The 15,924-nt window shown below is 42.0% G+C and overlaps 1 protein-coding gene and 1 long non-coding RNA gene across 4 annotated transcripts in view; one reads left to right on the top strand and one right to left on the bottom strand.

The window, feature by feature from the left end:
• NF1 (neurofibromin 1) overlaps positions 1 to 11,482 on the top strand; it is an 83,727-nt gene extending 72,245 nt beyond the window's left edge. For 2 of the 3 annotated variants that reach the window (XM_074160814.1, XM_074160813.1), the window contains 8 exons: positions 294 to 451; positions 1,335 to 1,457; positions 2,161 to 2,288; positions 2,982 to 3,082; positions 4,225 to 4,367; positions 5,202 to 5,248; positions 5,503 to 5,719; positions 11,340 to 11,482. In XM_074160814.1, coding sequence (XP_074016915.1) covers positions 294 to 451; positions 1,335 to 1,457; positions 2,161 to 2,288; positions 2,982 to 3,082; positions 4,225 to 4,367; positions 5,202 to 5,248; positions 5,503 to 5,719; positions 11,340 to 11,482 — 1,060 coding nt within the window. Of the gene's footprint in view, positions 1 to 293; positions 452 to 1,334; positions 1,458 to 2,160; positions 2,289 to 2,981; positions 3,083 to 4,224; positions 4,368 to 5,201; positions 5,249 to 5,502; positions 5,720 to 8,165; positions 8,217 to 11,339 lie in introns of all 3 variants that reach the window. The other variant, XM_074160812.1, reaches the window with a different exon arrangement.
• Positions 11,483 to 12,202: 720 nt separating this feature from the next.
• LOC141473313 (uncharacterized) lies at positions 12,203 to 15,658 on the bottom strand. The gene is made up of 5 exons (XR_012463555.1): positions 15,609 to 15,658; positions 15,363 to 15,497; positions 14,545 to 14,624; positions 13,355 to 13,593; positions 12,203 to 12,886 (listed from the first exon to the last, which is right to left on the bottom strand). It is a non-coding gene; the product is annotated as an uncharacterized lncRNA (long non-coding RNA).
• Positions 15,659 to 15,924: the final 266 nt, after the last annotated feature.

Genomic DNA, 15,924 nt, shown 5'->3' with positions numbered 1-15,924 from the left:
GTGGAGCAGCTGATTGTTAAATACCTTTCACCTTGCCTCGTAGGCTGATTTGCTTGTGTTCTTTTCGTTGCTTTATTTTTTTTCTCTTGATCATTACATGCGTATCAGATTGTTAGTTTTCACTAGCTCAGACATTTTTGCAAGCAATTACTATTTCTTAATATAGATTTTTGGGAGATTAACCTGTTAGGAAAGATGGGTTTAATAAAGGGTAGTTTGGCTAGTTGAAAAATTTATGCCTAAATGTGCACAGTTGTAAAGATTTTCATAATTTAATTTCTCTGCATTTTCAGGACACTAAAGGAAAATCAACCCTGGTCATCACCAAAGGGGTCAGACAGACACCTGGCTGCCAGTTACCCGACAGTGGGACAGATAAGCCCTCGAACACGAAAATCCATGAGTTTGGATATGGGGCAGCCTTCACAAGCCAACACTAAAAAGCTTCTAGGTTATTAAGATAACTAATTTACTGATTTGCCTACAGAATACCTCAGGAAGTGTTACTGGAGAAAAGATTATATTTGTATTTGTTATGACTTTAAGTGCTTATTCCCGATTCAGAGGAATATCTGCAGTTTGTACAAAGTATAAATTCGAGAACACTGTACAGCTGCCTCGGGGACTAACTCGGTTCTTTTGGTCATGAAGCAAGAGCGATGCTCAGAATGTGCATGTTGAAAGGAAGAAAAAAAGATATTGCAGAGCCCAAAGATTCCTAGTGCCAGTTTTCTGCCGCCAGCCCTCCTCCGACAGGACAAAGCAGCTGAATGCTTCAGCTCAGCTACTGTGTTGAACGCTCTCTCTTATGCTAGAAAAGATGGTCCCAAAACATTCTAGATGTTTTGGAAGCAATCTGATTTTATTCATGGCGTCTCAATACATCCTGGTTACAGGCAAAGTCTTAATGTCAGAGAAACAAGCTGAGTTGCTTTGTGTAACTTGTGGTTCCCCTTTTACATTCCACGGAGCAGATGGAAGAGGAGGGGCACTACTTTCATTACAGTCCTTTAACTGCTTCCTTTTCAGTAATCACATTTTGGCATGTTTATTCGGTGTGATGTGATACCAGGAGACCATAGCATGCCCACAGCTTACATACTTGAATAAATTGCATGCTTTCCTCATACGTATCATGAAGCATTTTGGAAACTGTGATGGAGAGCGGCATGGTGTGATCGTATTTTCTCTACCATCCCTGAAAATGGTGAAAATGGCCCCAGATTCCTATCAATATGGTGTAGACAGGAGAGTAGCTTGGCCAGAAAATCAGAAATACTTAGAATATGGATTTAGGTTCACTGTTTTTTAATTTCCTGATAAATTGTTTTTAGGTACAAGGAAAAGTTTTGACCATTTGATATCGGACACAAAGGCTCCTAAAAGGCAAGACATGGAATCTGGAATCACAACGCCTCCCAAAATGAGGAGAGTAGCGGAAAATGATTATGAAATGGGTGAGAAACAGGACTAACATTTTAAGAATAATACTAGTTATAAATGCTTTGTATGTATATACAAAGGATTCTTTCTAAATTCAATGTTTATTTGCCTAGGTTGCTACAAGGTAAGGGAGAAATATCTTTCTTAACGGTGGCTTCTGGAGAGCAGAGTCTTCCCTGTCGCTGGACCTGAGGCCCGAGTTAGAGTTGCTCAGTTTGCAGGTGCAGAATTAAGCGGCAGCTGTAAAGAACCGCATAGAGGAGCGAAATGAAATAAATAAAATTTGGCTTTTATAAGTTAATAAGCCCTAGCTGCAAATTCTGCAGGAGACGGAATGTGACCGTAATGCCTAGAATGCCTCTCTTCATCTTCTCCCACATCTGCTTCCTGTGCCCCCACCCCAATTGCAATGCAAGACCAGGGTCCTTCTCTCATATCCGCCGTTGGTCGGCTCCTGACCCTCTAATGGTACTCGCCACCCCTGGGCCTGTATTTCACCAAAGAGAAATTGGGGTTATTGTTGACCATCTGATAATACATCCCATGTAACAGTCTATGCTGCTGGTATTACGGCATAGTTGTTGCTTTTCTACTTTATGGAAAGGCTGGTGAGCTCTGCAGTTTGCGTGTGACTGGATTTGTTGTGCAGGAGCTGATTCTATTTTGGTTTGGGTTTATTTTGCTTTGGATGAGTTGCTCTTTTTTTTTCTCTGGCAGAAACCCAGCGAATATCACCACAGCAACACCCACACCTTCGAAAAGTTTCTGTTTCTGAGTCAAATGTCCTCCTCGATGAAGAAGTTCTGACTGACCCAAAAATTCAAGCGCTGCTGCTTACGGTTCTTGTAAGTGTCTTTATGTGTATTGTCGCTGTCTGATGCTCTTTTATCTTCTGAAGAAGCACCCGTGTTCCTCGCGGTGTTTCTAAATTCATATGGATCAGAATCACTGTGATGAGGAAGTCTGTTCTTCTGTTGCCATCCTTCAAACTTTCTAGAAATCACTTTTTGAAATGGATTTAAATGCTCTTTGAGATCAAATACTGAATTTTCGTTATTTGGATTGTCCCTTTTTCTGGCAGATTTTTATCACAAACTAATTTTACGTAATAAAAATGTATTCTATATTCTACTTTAAAAGTTTAGTAGTGAAAACTGTTGGAATCACAGCACAATTCAGTTTAGAAGTTGACTGAGGAGTAATAGAGGCACAGTATGATAGTGCTTTCTTCAGATGTACCAATACGGTTTCTTTCCTGATATAATTCAAAAGCCTCAGTTGCTCAGTTTTGCCAAAAACCAACTGGATGAATTTTTTTGCCAAAACAGAAGCTATTTATTACCAACTGTTTTTTTACTTTTTTCCTAAATACGCTTTATAAAGTAACTTTATTCTGTTTTCAAAGAGGACATAAGTTAATCTTTTGTAATGCTGCTTTCTGCTATTCAGAAGTCATAAAACCTTAAACTACCCCAACAAATAAAGCCCGTAACCACTCCAATTAAAACATGCTAATTTAATGCTTTGCCTTATGACAGGCGACATTAGTGAAGTACACTACTGATGAGTTTGACCAGCGGATCCTGTATGAGTATTTAGCAGAAGCCAGTGTTGTCTTCCCAAAGGTCTTTCCTGTTGTGTAAGTATCTAAACCCCTGGGTTTGGTGCCTTTTGCCTGGCCCTTCCTTTAACGGGGTCTCTGGGCTGGCACAAGCGCATTTTGGGTTGCCAGCTGCAGCCTGTCCGTGGCTTGTCCAGACAAATGTCCATAGCAATTTGAGTCGTCTTTTTTCCCTATGTTAAATGAATATAATGTTCTTACTAGAACAGGCGTCCGCAGATAGCGCTGCCGCAGATGGTCCTCGAGCGCTCTCAGCGTCACGTTTTGAGGCAGGTTGGCGGAGCGTGGGAGATGCCATCGGAGGGAGCCTGGCTGCGTGGCCACTGGCTTCTCCCGACGGCTGGCGGCGTCATCGCTGCCGTCACTCAGGACGGGTGACTTCACACGGCTTCGTCGCTTGTTTGATTCTGCCGAAACGCAAATTACATTTTAATAAGTTCATGGACCTTTCTGCGCAAGTCAGTACGGACTGTCTTTTAAATATTATTTGCACCCCAGTCAGACCCGGGTTTTTCAATGAGCACAAATCAAAAGTGACCTAAAGCGTAGTTCAAGATACTCTTTGGATGTATTTCTTCAGCTCTCAGTTGAAAGTAGTGTTCACTGGAGTCACTATATGAAAGGGAAACTATCAGAAATTACCATGAGTAGACTTTTAAACTTGACCTTTGCATGATTTAGAAATAATGCTGCCTTTTTCTGGCTTTATAAAGTGGTGGTCGCAGCACAGACAAGTTCTGTGAGTTATTGAAACCACAACGGTAACTGGCATTTGTATTAAAACCCCCCAATGCATGAGTTCCACGAGGGAGAGCTCAAATGAGACAGTGCCCCCCACAAATTTTAAAAGCTCCTTTGAAATTCCAGCTCTGACATGTACATAAATCCAGTGAAGCATTTTTTGGTTGAAAATAATTAAAATATTTGCAATTTAAAGTGCTGGGTAAATGCTTCAGTGGGTTATATTGTTAGTAAAATTTTTTGGAAGGTTACTCATCGTAAGAGTCCTTGCTGAAAATATATAGGAATTGTTTTCTACTTCTAAAATCGCGATGGGATTAAAAATCCCACCTTACCTGCTGTTTGCTAAAGTCAGTTGAGAACTGCAGATTTATTTATTTTTTAATGAACAAAAAATAAGCCACTTCTGTTTTCCTCAGGCATAATTTATTGGATTCCAAGATCAATACCCTTTTGTCGCTGTGCCAGGATCCAAATCTGTTGAATCCAATTCACGGGATTGTTCAGAGCGTTGTCTACCATGAGGAGTCTCCACCCCAATACCAAACTTCCTACCTACAGAGTAAATATTGCTCCATTTTTTAAAAAAAAAAATGCTGTATTTTAAGTTAGATTGCTACTGACGATGTTTCAGAATTATTGCAGCCCTAACAGAGTAGTCAGTCAGTCTGGTGCGGAATCTCTCCAGCGTCATAAATCCTAGTGAAAATAAGAGTTCACAGATTAAAAAACCACCTACTGACATGAATATTAAAGTGCTTGCTGCTTTGTGCACCACATATTAATAGTATTGCACCATCTACGTGAGTAAAAAGAAGTTGAAGCTCAGTATTGTGTTTCCACTAACCAGTTTAAAGAAATACGAAACATGAATGGTGGGGATAAACGCTGAGTTTTAAGTTAACTTTGTAAGTTAGGGGTGGCTTTAATTATTGGTAAATTCCATGCAGTAATGTTTGGTTTTCAGTGCCCAAGTTCCACGTCCATGGGATACTTGAACACTTACAATGTAAATATTTTTTTAAGGTCCATAATGAAAAACTTCCCAGGATGGTCCATAAGAAACAGTTGAGAAAAACCTAAAAGTTGACATCACTTTTAAACTGAGATGTGTGTTCACGTGCTGAATTTACCTTTTAAAATATCATCAAGATTTTCTTGTATGATGGTTCTGAGATTTTGAGGTTTTTACAACTTACATATTTGATACACATATTAAAATGCCTTGGTTTTACACTATACATGGTTTGGACAAAATTTAGTGTTGCATTTCCAAATCAAAATAGTTCATTTCAGTGCCTGAGTAAACCCAGGTGATGTCCTGTGTCTTCTTTCTGGTTGTCTCCTGTCGACGGAGAGCTGTTCTGTTGTAGTAATGTTCAATTTGTTGTTGTAGGTTTTGGCTTTAATGGGTTATGGAGGTTTGCTGGCCCCTTTTCTAAGGTAAGAACAGTACAATATATAAGTTCATGAGGGTTTTGCCTTCATTTCTGTATAAAGCACGTTGGTGCTCCAACGCACAGATAAATGACAAGACATGGAATTTATATGAGCAAATCAATAATACAAGGCTCGCTTTTATAGCTAAACCAGTGTGATATTAGAGTGAGTTCTGGGACAAAGCTTGTATTGACAGGGAAGTTGAAAGAGAAGAACCAATTTTTTAAATGTGTTTTTCCCCCCTCCATTGCCCCCAGCAAACACAAATCCCAGACTACGCTGAGCTCATAGTGAAGTTTCTCGATGCCTTGATTGACACGTATTTGCCTGGAATTGATGAGGAAACCAGTGAAGAATCTCTCCTGACGCCCACATCTCCGTATCCTCCCGCCGTGCAGAGCCAGCTGAGCATCACCGCCAACCTCAACCTCTCCAATTCCATGACTTCCCTCGCAACTTCCCAGCACTCCCCAGGTCAGTACCTTCTCCGGGACCACACCGGGGAGCGAAATGCACTGAATTTGCTGGTTCTGTAGCCAAATGCTCAGTCTTGTTGTCTCTTCGGGTGTGTTTATGCATCAGACATCATTGCATTCTCGAGTCCAATGAATATTAAACTGTTTACTGAGCTACGCTGGTGTTTGGGATGTTGGGTTTCGTCCAGCACAAAAGCTGGCTCCTGAGTCATTATCCACAGAGGAAATAGCATTGAGTGCCTCAGATCCAACAGCGGCTGCATCTTCATGTGGAACATATGCCACAGTGCAGCCTTGAAAAGTAATAAATGTGTAATCGTGATATTCTGTAAGGAGAGTAACACCTGTCTGGGCACTACAAGGTAGCACATTTTAGGAAAAATAGTCCAGAACTGTGCTGCGGAAGAACGTGTCTGGGCTGACAGTGTTTCTGTGGACTGTAGGATTTAATTTTATAGGAAAGGCAGTGTCAGCCTGAGCTCAGACTCTGCCTCGAAGAGGAAACGTGTTCCGTAGGTACATATGGAAGAGTGGGTCAGCTCAGAGCACGGCCTTGCCAGGAATCTGCTGGTGAGAAAAGGGAGGCCTTCAAGAGAAGAATAGTTGTGGGTAAACCACTGAATTCCTTCTGGGTCAGGGAGAGGAGAATTGCAGGGAGACGCACAGGTTAAATGTAACAGTGTAGGTTTTCAGGGTGAAAAATGAAAAAAGAGAGTGAAAATTATTCAGTATTGCAGATGAAGCATAAGCTGGAGGAAATTAAATATTGGAAGGAAATGGAATTTATGTCAGAAATCTGCATGAAGACTCTTGCTGAAGTGATTTTGGATTAGTGTCTCATATGGAGGAAATTCTTTACTCTTTGTCATAAAAATTATAATGGATGATATTTCTTAAATGATGATTTAACTATTGCAGTTCTGAACGCTGAAGTCAATCGACCTTTTATTTCTGCTTTGTTTCTAACCCTGATGGGAGGCCAGAAACCACTAGTATTTAGGTATGATGTTTACAGAAGTGTTTGGGTGTTTTCCACGCTCTTGTTCGCTGGTTAAGTACAGCACATTATGGGCAGCATCTTTCCGTTTAGAATGTGGCATCGGTGGCAACTCCAGCAGTTCTTTTTGCAAGGATGAAGTGACGATGCAGGATTAGGCCCTCTACTAGCAAAAATAGCATTTTGCAATATAAATGTCTTCCTTCCTTCTGCCTCACTTTCTATTCCTTCTGCCTTTGTTAGTGAAGAGGAAGGAATTCATCCAGCTCCTTAAAAACCTCTTACAAGTGTTCTGCAAACAGATGGCTTTTGTCAATCGCTGGTTAAGAACCCGTCTCCACAAAGGGAGCTGGGAACTCGCTCAGGGTACCAGTGAGTCTCTAATCATGTGTTTATGACGCTCTATGCATGGTTTGCTTGGAAATTAAATTTTTAAAGACCGATATGAAGGCCGGGAGATTACTAATGGTTCCATTTCTGTGTAACCAGACTGGAGGCGTCTTTACAAAGAATTAGTCTCAGTGTTTCAGCAGGTGTGAAACAGCCTGAAGTGACTGCTGCTTTATGAAAGCCTCGTGCTTAACGTATAATCAAGGTGGTATTTTCCCATCATCTCCTACAATTTATTAATGTCTTGCCTATTAACTTGAGCATTCTCCCTTCATTCTAGCAATTTGAATACAGAGACTTGGGGTTTGATGGGGGGATCTCCAGCTTTCTTGAACTGTGGACCAGGTCACAACACGGAGCGTTTCATTCTGCTACTTCATCCCATGTTTATTACATTGCTCCACTTTAATCAACATACAATTTCACTAGTTCAAACTGGCAGGTTAACCGGTGCAGCTTTGCATAAAACATGCTTGGCTTTTTAAGCTGGTTAATTGTATTAAAAATGTGATTGGTCTTCTGGCACTTTATACAGCTCCGCAGCTGCATACATGAATTTTGTGTGCTCATTAGCTGTGTGTGGCGTTGTCACTGCTCTACACACTTATACTGTAGAGACAAGAGCGAGGGAGAAAGCAGTGAGAGACCTAGTATTTGCCAAGATAAAATCATTGGGAAAAAATCATAGAATGTAAGGGTGGGCCATAGGATTTATTGAAGGAGCAAGGCAGCTATGAGACTAATAAGGGATGGAGGTCTGCCATGCACTTACTCTCATTTGAGAACTACTGAACAAGAAAATCAAATATTTAGCAGTGCTGAGTTACTTCTTCACACTGAGTTAAAGAGACAGTTTCAGCCAAGGGAGTTTTTTATTATGGTTAATATATTAAGTTGCAGATACATGAAAAATTCTTTCCTTGCATCTGGAAACAGCCAGGCGAGATCATTGTTTGCAAATGTTTTCTTTGTCATCATCTCTTCTCCCTTCCCTCCCCTTCCCCTTGTCATGGACATTATTCACTTACATTTTTTCTTTCATTCTGTGTCGGTGAAGCTTCTCTGCCTTGCTCTAAATCTGCAGTTTTCATGCAGCTTCCTCATCAAGGTACACTCTACTTTCATCATATTTGCACGAATTATGCTTGGTCTGCTTTAGGGTTGGGCTTGTGGCATGAGGAGCGGTTTCCTGATCCTTTGACACGGGAATGGCTTCAGTGTAAGTGCTAAAGCTGTTGCTTTTCTGGTGTGATGCTCGTAATACCTGGTGACAGAGCAGGAAAGAAAGTCAGTCACATCCTTAAGAATAAGATAAATGTGGTAATAGAGAAGTGAACGGTATGTGAAATTATTCTGCTGCAGGTATTAAGCTAAAATGAAGAAGTATTTCATGCGAGCGCTGTAGATTGACAGGAACTCAGCATTAACTCCAATTACACACCACCGGAAAACAGGCACAAGTTGTTTGGGGTGAACTGCCGCAGCTCGGTGAAATGGGCGCTCAGCACCCTCTGATTTCTGCTTCTATATGGAGGAGTGAGAAAAAGCTGCAGAAGTTTTTTTGCTCGGAGCCAGGGGTGGTTCCCTATTCTCGTGGGAGGCTGTGGGTCTGTCAGCTCAGCCCACACGAGCAGGGGAGGGATGACGGACCCTGCAGCCACCTTCTGGCTGGAGTTTTGAAGTTGCTCCTGTGCGTGTGTGAAATGGGGAATGTATACTGTATTCTGCTAATGACAATGAGAATCAGTTATGGGAATGGGACATAACCACGGGAGACATCATTTATAGTAGTAGGATTTTGTTCTAACCTTTTTATTCACTGTCAGACATCCTAATTTTTGCTGCTGACTCTGCTTTTTAGCCTCCTGCATAAAAACACCTTCCTGCTCTTCATTGCAATGCTGCACATGTACCACAAGTGTTGAGTGTTGCTAAACACACGTCGTACTCATTTCGGTGCAGGGATAATGTGACAGCTACACGGAGATATTGCTGCAGGAATGATTAACTCACAGTAGTGTCAGCATAAAAGTAATAATTGATTGGAAGCATGTCTACATTAAAGAGAAGTCTCTGCTTTTATATCTTCAAGTTACTGTGTCCAAAACTGTGGGAGTCACGGCTCATAACCAAAAGCTTTCATGTGCTGTCAGCGTGTCAGCATGAAGTTTACACTAAAACAGTTCCCTTTTGAGGTTTGTTTGATGTTATTCTTTTAGCAAAACATAATGGAGTTACCTTGTCCTGCAGAGAACATCCAAAGCTTCTCAGAAAAGCACATGCACTCGGCTGTAAAGCCTGTCTGGTTTCATCCTTGTCTGCGCTGTCAGCGGCCGCCTGCCTTCGGTGGAGCTGAACTTCTGCACGAGCAGCTCTTGGAAAGATCTCCAGACTCAGCTGCTCTGGGTTTCCTGTTAGTGCCCCGCTTAGAAAATTGTTTCTCTAGTTGTCCTCGTTAAAAGTTAATTGTTGATTTTTTAATTTTTTTTATTTTTACTCTGAATTTTCCATGGTTTAAATCATTATAATTGGTGTCTGCACTTTGACACTTGACTCTTCAAGCAGGTGCCTGCATCAGTTCAGTCTCTGCTGCAGGCAGAGTCGGCCAGCGGAGCCTTCCCTTCCTCCCGGCAACGACAGTCCTCCAAACAGGGATTTTTACTGATCTTTATTTGTGAGCCAAGATTCAGTGTCGAGGGGAGTTTTAGGTACTTGAATACGCACGAATCTTCTCTGGTAGCAAGAATCAGCCTCTGCTGCTGCAGCAGAATTCTGCAGGTTCAGACATTCCTCACTCTGCCATTCCTGGCTAATGGCAATTGTTGATGTTTGGCTGGAGGAAGCCCACGGATTTGAGAGTCTGTCAGTTCTGCCTCTTAGAGAACACAAAAGCCAGAAGAGACTTGGGTCAAACTCTCTCGTTTGCTCAGTCTTCTCAAAACTAGAGTCAGAAAGGGCTTTGTGGCCTGGAGGACTTTCATTTTGTCTTTTCAGTGTGTCCGGATACTGGTCCAAATGCTTTGTGTGTGGAGGGGAACCCTTCATCTGCCGTGTGAACGTTTATGTACACTGTTCCCCATATTAAATAAAATTCCTGCTCTGTTTTAAGAGCTGACGAGGTGAACTCGGTGCACAGGTCATACCCTGTCTATTTTCATACAGTGGTAGGAAAGCAGCACAGATGGAGACGGATCAGCCAGTGCCCATAGGCCAAAGTATTTTGTCTTTTACTGTTGGAGAGAGATTAATCTAACATCAAATTCAATCTGCAACTTTAAGGGGGAGGGGGAAGATTATTCGATTGAGCGGTGTTGAGACGTGATGTGCCGTGTGTAGGTGAGTGTGTAGATCTGTGCGAGCAGGAACCACACTTCAGCATATGGAGGTGTTTTAGCTGGTCAAAGTCCGGGCTTTTGCTGAACATGGGGTCACACATCTGATCCTGAAAACATTCTTTTTCGTACCACAGTGGCACAATGAAATAGCAGTCTCAGATTTGTCATTTGTGTGATGTCATCGACAGTAAGATTGTATGGTGTTGGGCTAAAATAGTGTACTGGGCCTGGCTGGGAAGAGTTAATTCCTTCAGAGCAGCTGGGAATGGGGCTGTGCTTCACATCTGTGACCCGAATGGTGCTGGGCAGAAACTGCTCAGTCCGGGGAGTAGGCGGCTGGAGGGGCTCAGCTCACCAGCCGGTGAGCGATTGCCTTTGCATCACCTGTTTTGATTTGCTTTTTTTCTTCTTCCACTGATCCCTCACTTACTAGACAATTTTTTTAATCTCTACCCTCAAGTTTTCTTGCTTTTCACTCTTCCTGTCCCACTGGGCGAGCGGCTGTGTGGTGCTCACCTGCCTAGTGGGGCTAAGTTGCTACCAATAATATTTTGGGGTTTTTTAAACACATCATGACCAGGTTCTGCAGCGCTTTCCCAGGCAGGCGGCTGGTTTGTGTTGCCAAAGGCTGTTTTGAATGAACCGCCACTTGTCAGCATGGCAGAATTCAGCGGTATTTGGACCATAATCTCCTTTCTTCCTGCAGACTGCTGACAGCAGCGCGGGCAGGTCACCGACACCTCCCTGGCCCAAAGGCACCGTCGTTTCTTCCTGCGTTGTCCGGTGCAGGGTCAGCACACTCCCTGGTGTGTCTGCAGAGAAAGCCCTCCTTACAGCGCGGGGTGAGAGGATGTGCCCAGCAGCAAGGTTTAACCCCGGTCCTTGTGTCTCCCCAGGGATCGACAAGGAGAACGTGGAGCTCTCACCCACCGCCGGACACTCCAACAGCGGGAGGATGCGCCACGGCTCTGCAAGCCAAGTGCAAAAGCAGCGAAGCGCTGGCAGTTTCAAACGTCACAGCATCAAAAAGATTGTGTGACACTTTCTTTTTAATTTTTTTTTTTTCTTTTCCTTGGAGACTGACTGACACTCGTGGGCCTCTCCCAAAGGGCCCCCACCGGTTGTGATGCTGCACTTAATTTTTAAAGTTCCCATCCTGTCAGCCGTGTTGCCAGATGATCAACTCTTGAAACATTGCCTGAATTTTAATGCCTTCATTTCTTTCCTTCTGTTTTTGGTTTAAGCCAGTGTTTCAGAACCGCTCACGTAGATCCTGCGGGACTTTGTAGCCGAAGGAGGTGTGGAGTTCTGTAACGCTGCAGAACCGTATCTCGTCCAAACACGAAAGCCATTTCCCGTAGACAGTTCTCCCTTGCTTCCTTCTGTTACCTGCCTTGTTTGTGTCTTCTCTAAAGGAAAGTGTTAATCCTTAATCCTGTTTGCACACTTTTCAAGGTAGTGGCTTTACGAGCCGGGGGAAGTTACTCTAATCCTGGTTTTAATTCAAACCTGTAAGATTTTTAGCTGTGGACTTTTTTTTACCATACTTAAAAGAAACTTAAGATAGCCGCAGTACAATGAGATTAACCAGAAGTGGTGGGTTAGATTAAATTTCTAGTAATTAGCAATAAATTTGAGAGGACGAGGAGGCTGCATGAGTCTCTCTCATTCCCCAGACCATAGTTTCACGTACTCGGACTGTATATGGACCAGACTGGACAAACTGGCTTTTTTTCCAAAGCAATTTTTTTTTTTTTTTGCTCTACTTTAACTGCACTAAAAAGGTTGTATATTGGAAAGAAAATCATTGAGAACTGACTATTATGCTGTCGTTGTAGCAGTGCTGAAAATTTCTTGCTTCTTTCTTCCATTTAGCATATGCTTTAGTTTTGCCCTTCCCAACAGTATGCACCTTTGAGAAATTCCTGGCAGAATAACCATTGGGGTGTGGAGGGGAAAATGAATGAATTAACATCCAGCACTGGGAGCTGGTGTTTGGCAAAGCTGCTTTTGTGCTGCCCAAGCAGTGATATAAAAACAGTAATGTTTGCTTAAGGTACATGAATTCAAAAATAACTGACACTGTGTCAAATCCAGGTTACGTTTGAATGTTTGCAGTGCAATACCTGGTATCAGTACAGACATCTGCCCTCAGAGCTGTCCTGCAGAACTTCCAGGGGGTTTTAGTTTGTGAGGGTTTGTACGGGGGGAGGGTTACACAAAATTGAAATTGCTGTCATTGTGAAAGACTTGCCGGCTACAGTCGTGTGGCAGCGACGGGAGACTCTGAGGACATGCTGCTGTCTTGGTGGTGCCGGGTGCTGGGGGTGCTCTGGGTGCTGCGAGCAGCAAGGCTGAGAAAAGGGCCCGTCACCCAGACGCTCGTTTGAGGGCTGAGGAGATCTCCTGCTGCAGAACAGCTAAACTTCCCAGTTTCAGATCCCTGATGTATGTTAGAAAGAAACAATCTGTAAGTGGGTTTAAAGGAAAAACAAAGTATATCCACTCTATAAAATAAAACCCTCTAGTGCAATTTTGTTAGTGGCTTTCAGTAAATCAAACTCCACAGCTAAATTATTAGAGAATGGTACAATTCAGTGTTCAGATTTTATTGATATAGCACATAATTCATATGTATCCACACAGTAACAATGTAACATTTATGTAAATAAAAATACCTTTATTGTATTGATTCATAAAATAACAATTTAATTTCTTTTAATTTGTTTACAGTCCTGGAAAAACTATGAACACAAACTTAATATGGAAATAGATTGCCAAAACAAGAGGAAAACTTAGAATTAGCAGTTTTGAAATAGATGTGTTGGAAAATACAAAAAGACTCGTGCAATTAACCAAACTTCTTCACTCTTGGTCGCGTAGGAGCTGCAGTAGAAGTGTGGTTACTGACCTGGTAATGAGGGTGGAACTGACGGTAGGAACAGAGCAGTGTCTGATGCTGCTGTGCTTGTAACACTTGGGAGCCGCTGATTTAAAACCCTTCTCATCTCATACATCAAATTGCAAAGAGCCACCTTCAGCGTCGCTGCCACTTTGCACTTGGTTGTACTGAATGAAGCTCGTTCCAGCCCTTTCTGTTTTTGCTGAAGACAATGAATTGTAGAAGCTCTGTACAGAAGTACAGAAGATCTGTAGGTAGGAGGAAAAAAGAATCTCTTGTTAAAGATAACTTGCTGTTAGAAAAATACAGCTTTCAGTTGTTTCTCCTACAAGCAGATTTTCTTTGAACAGAAATAGTAATTCCAGATGAACTACCAAATCAGTTTGGTTTGGACTGGGTCCATTTGAGAGCAAGTCTTTCAATATTTTACATTGCCTATATATAAAAAGCATCCCTAAATTAATATTAATGTAGTCTTTGAAATACACATAATGTGAAATCAAAATGGACAGTGATTAAAATTACTTGTCATGTGAGAACTGGAACTACTCCAGGCTCTCAGTCCCAGCTGAAAAAAGCTGATCTCTTCACAAAGTAATTCAACAAAATTTAATTTATTCTATTTCCTGGAAGGAAGGGGAGTCATTTAATGTTTTCACTGCATGGTTCAGTGAAAAGGACCCAAACTTTCTTAGAGCAGGGGTGTCAAACACGTTAGGTCATGGGGGCTGGATTTGGGTGTAATTACAGTCCATGGCCAAGCTTTAATTCAGGATCACGTGTGCCCCGATACGCAGGAACGTTATCTCCCAGTAGTGGGGAAGCTTGCACTTAGATCAAGGGGGAAAATATGGCCTTTCTTTAATGATTAAACTTCTATTAGTAATTAGTTGCTCAGTGCCTTACTGTCATGTTCATCACTTGGCCTGCTCCCTGTAACAGCCAGTGCTGTTACTTTGCCTTTTTATTTTCTTTCTCACATCCTCTATATTTGTTCCCTTCCTTCTCCCATTCTGAATATTTTGAATGTTCTCCACTGCTGCATTTGGTTCCCCTGAACACCACTCTCATCCCAGCCCAGCCGCTTCCCTCCCCTCCTCATCCCATGGATGCCCGTAGCGATCGGCAGTTGGGTGCTGGTGACGATGTGGGATCGAAACCTGATTTAACGAGCGGGAGACAGATCTCAGAGCTCCGACCTTGGCTCACTGTTGAGGCAGCCTGCAGACTGCCGGGCCATGGCTGCTGCGCGGGCTACTGCAGCTGTGGCATCTGCCTGCTTTGAAACAAAAACTTAGTGTCAGAAAAATCTGATTTTTAACATGTGGACCATACAACTACATCTTGGGGACTGTACGTTTTGACACCCCTGTTTTAGAACACATTCTCCATTACGCACTAACTACAGTTAAGTACTGTAAAGATGATTAACATTTTGTTTGTGTTTGTATTTTCCCTGACTTAAAAATAATTCAGTAGTATTTGAATAGTGCATAACCTACCTGTTAATTATGCCAATGTTTCTGCTTTAATGTGCATGAGGTTTCCAAGAACAGGAAACATTTCAAATAAGTATTGTGGACTGAGCACCTGGGAGCGTTCCAGGGCTCTATTCCTAACTGGGTTGTAGGTTTTAGGGCTTTTTCTGTTTCATTCTAAGGTTAATTTTTTTTTTTTTTTTCAAATGTAATCAAGCACGTCTTATTGTTATGCAACAAACTTACCACAGAAAGTCACTTTTAGTGTTGGTCCCACAATTTTTTTTTAATGCAGTATATTCACCTGTAAATAGTTTTTGTGTAAAATTTGACAGAAAAGTATATTTACTACACTGTAAATACATGTGACAATATATTGTATTATTTTGCTTTTTTTGTAAAGCAGTTAGTTGCTGTATATGTATAACATACAAATTTGATTATTCTAGTGTTAGTAACTGTTAACTACTACTACTCCTTCCTGCTGTTGCGTTATGTCATTTAAAAAAAAAACACAATGCTGTGTACTATAAACTTACACTGTGTATGATACCTTACGATTTCCATTTGGGCCTCAACTTTGAAAATCTTTCCTTGGTCCACAATCCTGTTCATATTGTAAGCAAGTGTGCGACAGCCGGCAAGAGCCCGGCTGACTCCAATGCAGTTGGTAACTGTAGGTAAAAACGGTAGAAACCTGGTTTCAGATAATTGTTGTTCACCCCGTTCTCCCCTCATGTATGTACTTTCCCTTTTTTTTGAAGTAAAATGTAAATTCAACCTGCCTCAAGTTGTTTGAAGGTCATTCACTTGTGCTGTGGGATGAAGTTGCTGTATTCTGAAATCCTTTTTCTGTTTCTTGCAATGTTGAGATTTGGAGGGTTCCTTTGGGTCTGAACCAAGGGCTCATCTTGGCAGGTGCTGGATCCAGCCCTAGTTCCAGGCCTGAAAACCCACTTTCTCTGGGGAAAATCAGAGTCAGGTTGAAATCCAGCGTCTGGGATTTGTCTTTCCAGAATGGTGCGTGTGTGTGTGTGTGTGTGTGATCTTGCACAGTTCTAAATAATGGCAAAACTGATTGCCTGTGGATAACTGAGGACA

Source organism: Numenius arquata, chromosome 18 (assembly GCF_964106895.1).
Source record: "Numenius arquata chromosome 18, bNumArq3.hap1.1, whole genome shotgun sequence".
Lineage (NCBI taxonomy): Eukaryota > Metazoa > Chordata > Aves > Charadriiformes > Scolopacidae > Numenius > Numenius arquata.
The sequence above is the reverse complement of the archived record's forward strand: the minus strand, read 5'-3'. Positions and strand labels throughout refer to the sequence as shown.